The following is a 9,749-nucleotide window of genomic DNA, read 5'->3' on the forward strand; positions in this document are numbered from 1 at the left end:
GCAGCAACAACTCAGTGTAGCCCATGTGTAAATGTACTGGCGTAATTTGCCCATCACTAGTCACACACAGCGCTCTTGATGATACCTACTTCCAGTCCCAGGCTTCCAGGGCTGCCCTTGGTCAGCAGGTAGAATTCCAGTGAAGTCTGCTGCCAGGGCTGGGATCCCAGAACCGATCATTACCATCTGTGTGACCTCAGGTATTTGATTCCTAGCCTCTCTGTGCCTCCATGTCTTCTGTAAAAGGGCCCTAAACAGTCCTACTATAGAAATGAACAAAGACCACCCCCGTGAGAATCAGCAGAGCTTGCTATTGCAGGGGAATCACCCACCTCCGCTTGCATTGGCCAGGGACTCAAAGCTGGCAGGGGAGTGGAAGAACTTTCCAGTAAGAAAAGAGAGTCAGGTGTGCCCTGCTTGGAGGATATTGGCTGGGAGATAGGAAGTGGGCTAACTAGAATTGGGGCATACCTTGCCGTGGGTTTGGGGATCGTATTTGGCTTTCTCTGGTTGGTCCTGAGTTGGAAGTAGGAACAAAATATAGGGAACATGGCTGTCATTCATCAAGTGCTGACCATTCTGAGACATCTGCTGCAGACATAGTAGTTTGGCTTCCTGGCTGCTGCAGAGGTTGTAGGTCAGAGTTCTATTGTCATGTATGGTCTGGCCATTGTCTATTTGTATAGTCAGCACCTCACGACCTACTTCATGATTGTTCTTTCCAGAATTGAATGAGCTAGAGCCATTGCTTACAAAGGGCAAGACACAGAGACAGGCAAGTCCTCAAAAATGTTAGTCGTTATTTTTCCCATTTTACCTCTAGTTTTCCAGCTCTGAAATGTCTCAGAAAAGAAGGGAGCCTCTCTAAAAATCTGACTGCAAGAACTCTTTCCAGTAAGGGAGTGTCTTTCTGCAGACTGGCGTTTTAACTAACATTTTCTCTTTTATCAAGTTTAAAGTGATGCAGGAATTACATGGGTAACTGAAACGTAGAAATGTATGGAATTTGGAGAGTAAAGAGTAAACATGAGAGTTCCATGAAGTTGGCAGGGACCTAGCCTCTTTGTAGCTTTTTTTTTTCACTTCCCTGAGTGTGTGCGAACCTCATCTCATGGTCCAACGAGGCTGCTTGAGCTCCACGCATCATGTCCTTCCAGCTGGCTGTAAGGAGGAAAGGTGGGTGGAACAGTTATGTGCCTCAATTTAAAGATACTTCTTTTAGGTTGTTATCATGTCTTTCACCCACAATACCAATCTCTATTAGAGATAGATTTTATCTAGGTTTAGAAAGCTATTTTAATATCTATCTTTATGATTAACCAAAGTCTAATGAACTGACATTTATTAAACAAATACTGTACTTGAGTACAACTTTGGAGTATGAAACACCCTGTGCTAAGGAGTTGTTAGGAATGAGGGATCCAGGAGTAGTTGTGGGCAGAACCATAGCCATGCGATTTTATTTCCTTAGTCTTGGCCACTAATTTTATGCTCCTTAATCAGCATAATAGAGGAGGGAGAGCCTTCTCTACTCAGTGGCTTCCAGTCCGTCAATCTCCTTTCATTCCGTCACCCTCTGAAGGGGTCCTTAGGAGTACAGCATGTTGGTCAAGAGCAGTAAGGACCCTTTGTTTGAAAACAGTCTTTTACAATTCACAGGTTCATAACTATGATCTCTTCTGGACCCTATGATGTATATAAGGCCACTGTGAAGAGTCAAGAGAAAACTAGGTTCTAGGGCAACACCACTGCTTCTCTGACTTGAAAGCAACTTTTACCCTCCTAATCCTCAATTTCCTCATCTGTAAAGTGGGAATAATAATCATACCTACCTCACAGTGGGGTGGTAGAGTTACATAATTCCTGGTAAGTGCTTAGCACAGTGCTTGGAGCATAGTAAATGCCCAGTGAACATTAGCTCTTATTATTCAGTGGGGACTATTAGCCCCATTAGATGAAAAAACTGAGGTTTGGGGAATCCGCGATGACTATATTAATGAATAATAATAGCAAGAATTGTTGAATGAGACCTTATTATGTGCAATATCTCATGTGATCTTTACCTCACCCCTAAGAGGCAGGCATTAACCTTACCCCATTTTCCTGATGGGAAAACTGAGGTCTAATGTAATTACACATGTTGAGATATGGAAGGGGGAAAATAGGCCGCCAGTCCTTTGATGTTTAAGAAACTTTGACTAATGTCTATGTGGGCAAAGCTCTATGCTGGACTTCCTCCTGGGTGCTGAGGACTCCCAGACGAGTGAGTTGGACATTGTGCTTAATCTGATGGTTCTTACAGACATGGAGGAGATAGAAAAATATAACCAGACAATTTCAATGTTACTTACTGAATGCTATCCTAGAGGGAAGTATGTGATTCTACCTATGCGAAGGCAAAAGGAGGGTGTATTAATTATAGTTATTAGTTGCTGCTGCTTAACAAATTACCACAATTAAAACCAACAATAAATGTCTATCATGTCACACGGTTTCTGAAGGTCAGGAGTACAGGAGTGGCTTAGTAGGATGGCTCTGGCTCAGTGTCAGTTATGGAGTTACATCAAGATGTCAGTCAAGACTGCAGGCCCCTGAGGGTTTGATCAGGGCTGAAGGATTTGCTTCTAAGGTGGTTCATTTGTGGCTTAGCAGGGAGATGCTGGCTACCGGCAGGATACCTCAGTTCTGCACACTGTGGGCCTCTCCACAGGGCTGCTTCAGCATCCTCATGTCTTTCTCTTTCTGACTGACTTCACTTAGTGTGATAAGCTCTAGCTGCATCCATGTTGCTGCAAATGGCACGATTTTATTCTTTTTTATGGCTGAGTAATATTCCCTTGTATATATATACCACATCTTCTTTATCCATTTCTCTGTTGATGGACAGTTAGGTTGTTTCCATGTCTTGGCTATTGTGAATAGTGCTGCTATGAACATTGGGGTGCATGTATCTTTTCCAATTACAGTTTTTTCCAGATACACGGCCAGGAGTAGGATTGCTGGGTCATATGGTATCTCTATTTTTAGTTTTTTTAGGAACCTCTGTACTGTTCTCCATAGTGGCTGCACCATTTACATTTCTACCAACAGTGTAGGAGGGTTCCCTTTTCTCCACACCCTCTCCAGCATTTGTTCTTTGTAGACTTTTTTTTTTTTTTTGCCACACCCCACGGCATGTGGAATCCTAGTTCCCAGACCAGGGATCAGACCCATGCTCCCTACAGTGGAAGCTTGGAGTGTTGACCACTGGACCGCCAGAGAAGTCCCTATACTTTTTAATGATGGCCATTCCGACCAGTGTGAGGTAGGACCTCACTGTAGTTTTGTTTTTTTTGGTTTTTTTTTTTTTTTTTTTGCGGAAGTCCCTAGACTTTTTAATGATGGCCATTCCGACCAGTGTGAGGTAGGACCTCACTGTAGTTTTGTTTTTTTTGGTTTTTTTTTTTTTTTTTGCGGTACGCGGGCCTCTCACTGTGTGGCCTCCTCCGTTGCGAAGCACAGGCTCCGGCCACGCAGGCTCAGCGGCCATGGCTCACGGGCCCAGCCGCTCCGCGGCATGTGGGATCTTCCCGGACCGGGGCACGAACCCGCGTCCCCTGCATCGGTAGGCGGACTCTCAACCACTGCGCCACCAGGGAATCCCCTCACTGTAGTTTTGATTTGCATTTCTCTCTCTCTTTTCTTTTTCTTTTTCTTTATGCCGCTCCCCCGACCCCCAGTATATTTACACGCGCATGTCTGGCAGGATCTGGGGTGAATCTCGGGCTCCAGGACCTGGAGTCTTTGGAAGAATTCATTTGTAAGATCGTGACAGGTGTGGCTCAGAGCGACGTCTTGGAAGCTTTGGCTGCTAAAATAAGACACTCTAAACAGGAGGTGGAAGATTTTAAATAGAATGGACACCTCATGGCAACGTGACTGCCCCCTGGAGGGGGATTCTTTCCCTGCAGGACAGAAAGGAGACAGTAATGAAGTCAGGCTGAAATAGAATTTTGTGAATGTCGGCAAGTTAGCAAGTATACCAGAAAGCTACATTGAAGCGTGGGGCCTTTACACATAAATTAAACGAATGAAGTCTCCAAATGGAAGGGTCTAATTTCCGGAAGTTGCTGCAATGGATGTGATGAGCTCACTAGGGGAGAGTGCCTACCGGTGGCCCAGGAGAAAAATGAGCATTCATAGTCAGTCTCAAGGACTTTCAAAATGAAACAAAATCACTCTCTCCTAATGTTTCAGGCAATCAAGCTCCGTCTCTTTAAAGCCCATATGGCAGAAGGTGAAGCATGACCACATCTAGGTGTGTGTGCTGGAGGTGGGATACTATGGATGTTCATTATACTCATCTCTCAACTTTTCTGGATGTTTGAAAAATGTCATAATAAAACATGTTGGGAAAAAGGAAAAGAATAGAATACCAGAAAGTAAAAGAACAGATGTAATCTCATAGGAGCCCCCCCCCCAGTATTTTAAGTGGAATATATTTAGCTTTATGAAAAATTCACTTCTTTTACCTATTTTTCTCACTTTCTCATGGAGGACTGAAAACCCCTGGGCATCTACCCGAGGACCAGCACTGGGGAGCTCTGTTCTGGAAAGGCAGCATGTGGGGCAGTGGGTTGAGAGGATGAGTTTGGGGCAAGTGCCCTGGATTGGGTTCTATCCCAGATCCTGCTGGCTTTTGCTCACTGAGTGACCTTGGGCAAGCTACTTCAATTCCTTGTGCCCCACCTTCCTCATCTGTAAAAACTGGGCCGATAATCATGGAATGAGGTAAGTGACTTGGCCACTGTCACACACAGCTTGTAAGTGACAGTAGCTGAGTTTGGTTCCCAAGATAAATGATAGGAAACCCCATCACCAAAACTCTCCCCGTCTCTGCATATCTATAGGTCTTGGTTGGAACTGCTTTCAGAACCCTCAAGCCATGGTTCTTTGTGTGCCTGTTGGTTTTATTCTAATTGACTGATTTCTGGATGCAGGAGGTGTTTCATTTTCCTTGGCTTTTCTTAGAAACATAGCATATTTTTAGTTTTCATTCATTGTGTGTTTGACTGAATAAGTGAAATACAAAAACGCCTTCTTACTAAGTCCACATTAACCAGGAGAGTTTTCCCTAAGGATCCTGTTCAATATTTTTTCTTTTGGTTATCTTCCATGAGAAGTTTATCAGAAGAGCCAGGATGCTTCCAAGGTTTCATTAACATGTTGAATTTGCAACCAAAACTTAATTTCCTAAGGAATGGTGGCTTAAGTTAAAGCAGGTTTGCAGAACTGTTGGGGTGATTGTGTGTCTTAAGGGGGAGGAAATGACTACCATCCCGGTCATGACAATGAACTAAAGAAACGTGGTCTCAGGAGCGTTACATTAAAACTTGTGCCCACTGCATGAGTGATGCCAAACTGCTTTCAGAAGAAAAGCGATCAGTCTTTTGTTCATAAATTACCAGTTATTTCAGAAGTGATCAAAAAGAAACGTTCAAATGTAGAAATCCCTGTCGGGAATTGGGCTTTAGCCTTAAAATTGTGGGTATATAGCACCATCTGGTGTGTAGTTTTATAACCACATGTTGACTTTATTTTTTTTTTTTTTTTTGTTGCTATCCAAATTGTTTGTCATATATGTAGCAAATAGGTTCTCCTTGTTTTTGCCGTAATTAGCAGCATTTAAAGGGATAATCACTTTTTAAGAAATACCCATTCTATATGAATGAAAAGCATTCTTAAATATGTATTAGTTTAAAGAAATTTGTATACATTTGAAAATAAGGGTGATTTAAAAAGGAAATGAAATTTATCTATAGGAAAGTCTGTATTGATATCTTAGAACCAGCTTCAAACAGTTAACATTAAAATGTTTCATTTTGATTTTTTTTTTTTTTTTTGCGGTACGCGGGCCTCTCACTGTTGTGGCCTCTCCCGTTGCGGAGCACAGGGCTCCAGACGCGCAGGCTCAGCGGCCATGGCTCACGGGCCCAGCTGCTCCGCGGCACGTGGGATCTTCCCAGACCGGGGCACGAACCCGTGTCCCCTGCATTGGCAGGCGGACTCTCAACCACTGCGCCACCAGGGAAGCCCCTGATCATAAACTTTTGAGTGAGTCTCTGTTGCTTGCAATCGAATAAGTGTAACTAAAACAATATCACTTCCGGTGAAGCCAAAAGACTATAAATCCTAAAGTCTGGCATGCTTACTCACACAAGTCCCCAAATGCCTGAATGTCTTTCTTCTTTGACCTTCTGATAGAGGCCACAGGTAAGACATAGGAAGAGAGGAATAAAATGAGGTCATCATAACCACTTGAGACCATGATTGGTGTCCAGGCCACACAGCCAGACTTGTAAGCCCATGTCTCTCACCTGCGGATGGACTAGGAATTAGAGCGGCAGATGCCCTCAGATAATGCTAGAGAACTCAGCAATCAGAACCAGCAGGATCTGAGTACCATCTTGTGAATCTCTGGCCTGAAATGGGCTCTTCAATGCCTTCAATAGATCTCAGCATTTGATTCACATGCTAGTAATTTCCTGATTTACCTTCAGGGTAGATCAGTGGTTCTTAACTGGGGTCACAATTGGCAACGCCTGGAGACATTTTTGGTTGTTGCAGCTGCGGGAAACGGGACGCTACCGGATCTAGTGTGTAGAGGACGGAGATGCTGCTGAACATCCTACAGAGCACAGGACAGTCCCCCACAACAAAGGATTATGTGGCCCCAAATGTCAGTAGTGTTGAAGTTGAGGAGCCCTGTGTCCATGGCAGGAGAAGCCTAGAGGAACTTTTAAAGTGGTAGGAAGAGCAGAGGGTTGAACAAGAAGTTGAGAATCCTGCCACGGGGAGCACTACCCAGCTTGGGGAAGACACCATACTGTATCACCGCCTGTGGAATGACGTCAAGTCACAGGCAGCAGGTGTCAGTTGAGGCTCTGGAGAGAAATCTAAGGCTCCAAGATAAATCTAAGCAGTAGGTCCTTGAGAAGCAGAGCACAGGCTAAAGTGAGTCATTGGAGAAACCGAGGCTAAGCAGTTTGACTCTATTCATCCCCCTCTCCGCCATCAGGGGATTTTGTGACCTAATTTCCACTCATATCAAAGGAATAATTTGGCTTGGGTGACAGGGGCAAGGGACTAAATTGGGATAAGCAGAAAGGCAGCAGATTAAGAGTAGCTCACTTAAATGTACATGGATATGGAAAGAGTGATGTGATAGATCTGAGTTGGGATAGTGGGTCTGTTAAAACTGAAATATGGTTTTGTTAAGTTAGCTTTTGGTTGGGCAACTTCAAAGGAAAGCAAGTGTCTCCCCTAAAGAGCATGCAGAGCAGGAATCCCAAAGCAATATCAGTCTCAAGACTTGAAGAAAATAAAAAGCTAATCCCTTCTCCCCATTTTCATCCCTTTGAAACACATAATTCCTCTATGGAGGCTTGCATTCTTCTGAAACCTAGGCCAGAGGGATGACGGTCAGTAGATTTCCCTGTAACGCTGAGCTAGGCAGCAAGTTCCAAGCAGGGAATGTTCTGGAAAATTCCATAAACGTTGGCCATTTATTATCAACAGAATCATGCTGTGGCTAGAAGAAACTTCTCCAGGACTGGGCATCAGAAGGTGCAGGAATTTGTGTTTTTAATGTTTCCCACGGTTTACAGCGTTGAGTTTACATGCACAACAAAGTTTGTGAATCAGCCTGGGTCATGGAAAGATCTGGAAGGTTTCTGAGCAGGAACATTCATTCTTCCTAATGCCCTAAAAAAAGGAGAGGATATAGCCCAGAAAGCCAGCATCTGCCTCCTTCTTTTCCGCGCCACGCTCTATTCCTGCAGGGTCTGGACTACATTTCCCAGGATGCCCAAATTGCTGGCGCTCCTGCGGGATTGGCTAGAACAACGCGGAAGTGATTACGGGTCGCCCAGCAACGGGCGGAGTCCTGGACCGTGACTGGATGCCCACGCCCCCTTGCCTGCGGCCGGGAGGTGTCGAAGCTCGACTCCATCTCCAGAGTCACAGAGCTCTCAACCGGCTTTTACTTCCAGCCGAGCGGCCGTGCGAGCTCGTGGGTGCTTTCCCCGTAGGTCTTCTCAGGCCCCGCCTCCTTTTACTCCAGCAGCTGCGCAATTGCGGAGACTGGATTCACCTGCCCAGTCGGCGGAGGGGCTCCGGGCGGCACAGTGCGCAGGCGCGAGCGTTCGGGGCTCGCGGCGCGCGGCGCTCGGTTGAAGCGGGAGTGAGTTCTGGGCGCGGAGACCCGGCAGCGGGCGAGCGAGCGGGTGACCGGGCGCCTCCTCTGCAGCCATGGCAGCGCTGCGCTACGCGGGCCTGGACGACACGGACAGCGAGGACGAGCTGCCCCCGGGCTGGGAGCAGAGAACCACCAAGGACGGCTGGGTTTACTATGCCAAGTAAGGGGGCCGCCGGGGGGCCTCCGGGTCTGGGACGCAGCTGGAACCCTGCTGCTCACCTGCCCGGGACTCCGCGCTGCCTTCGAATGCCACCTGCGCGGGGAGGGCCGCGGGCTCGCGCTCAGGCTTGGCCTGGGAGCGCAAAGTGGCAGTCATAGTTGAAGAGCTTCAGGGGGGAAGGCTGCCGGGGTCCTGAGGACGGGCCATCCCCCTCTCTGGCCCTGGGTCCAGTGGGGGTCACCTGGCGTCGCTCAGGCGCGCCCTCTGTTGCCCAGTAGGCAGCGCTGCACGGTGCAAGGATGGCAGACCGGCCTCATTCCCTTTCCCCCCCAAAATCAGAAAAAAATGCCGATGCCCCGCTCCTTTCTGGGGGGTCTGGGTTGACGACCTAGGAGTGTGTATTTTTAACAAGTGTGCTAGTATAACTATGTGTGTGTATATATATATGTATACATATAAAATGGCTAATATAGCTTTACTATAGTTCTCGGGAAAGTTTTGGAAACACCAGGAGACCCTCTCTCCCATCACTTACTGTGTGACCTTGGGCCATTGGAATAACTCAGTCACGGGTTTCTTATCTGCTAAATACGTTGGTTGGAGAGTTTTAGTTGAGGCCCTGTACGTGAAGGCTTAGCACGGGCCTAAACATACTCAATGCTGGATAACTCTTAGCCTTTCCTGATTTCTGCAGCTGTGACAGCACCTTCTAGGCCTGATATTAGAATCACCTGGGGACCATCATAACTATAGATTTGGGGTCTCCACAGAGACCCTCATGCAGCAGGCAGCCAACGTAGGGATTATTTTTTTAAGCTTTCCAGCTGAGGCAGGTTACGGCTTTGAGAAACATGGATGTAAATCAGTGATTTTCAACACCTGGGAAACAAACTATCTTTTCCTGGCTCCCACCTCCAGGGATTCTCATTTAATTTTCTTGCCCCGCCTCCCGCCCCTAGTGGTAGGTTGTGAAATCTTCCCACGTGATTCTAATCTGTCCAAGGTTGTGAGCCTCTGCTGCCTTTCGGTGGCTTGCTAGGAAGAAAAACAGGAGGAAACGACCTTGGTGAGTTCATTCAAGACACGTTGGGAATGTATCCTGTGCCAGGCTCTTTGCTGGGCATTGGTTTTACTGAGATAAATAAGACCTATCGTTGGGATTTCCCTGGCCGTCCAGTGGTTAAGACTCTGCATCCTCACTGCAGGGGGCCCAGGATCGATCCCTCGTCGGGGAACTAAGATCCCACATGTCACACGTCGCGGCAAAAAAAAAAAAAAAAAGTAAAAAAAATAAGACTGCTTGTCACTTTCATGAGTGCCCAGTCTTTTTTTTTTTTTTTTTTTTTTTTTTTA

The 9,749-nt window shown here is 46.3% G+C and overlaps 1 protein-coding gene across 1 annotated transcript in view; it reads left to right on the forward strand.

Moving 5' to 3' along the window:
• Positions 1-8,146: 8,146 nt before the first annotated feature.
• WWOX (WW domain containing oxidoreductase) overlaps positions 8,147-9,749 on the forward strand; it is an 818,391-nt gene continuing 816,788 nt past the window's right edge. The window contains 1 exon segment of the mRNA XM_055078924.1: positions 8,147-8,396. Coding sequence (XP_054934899.1) covers positions 8,290-8,396 — 107 coding nt within the window. The 5' untranslated portion in view covers positions 8,147-8,289.

This window comes from Physeter macrocephalus, chromosome 17 (genome assembly GCF_002837175.3).
Source record: "Physeter macrocephalus isolate SW-GA chromosome 17, ASM283717v5, whole genome shotgun sequence".
Lineage (NCBI taxonomy): Eukaryota > Metazoa > Chordata > Mammalia > Artiodactyla > Physeteridae > Physeter > Physeter macrocephalus.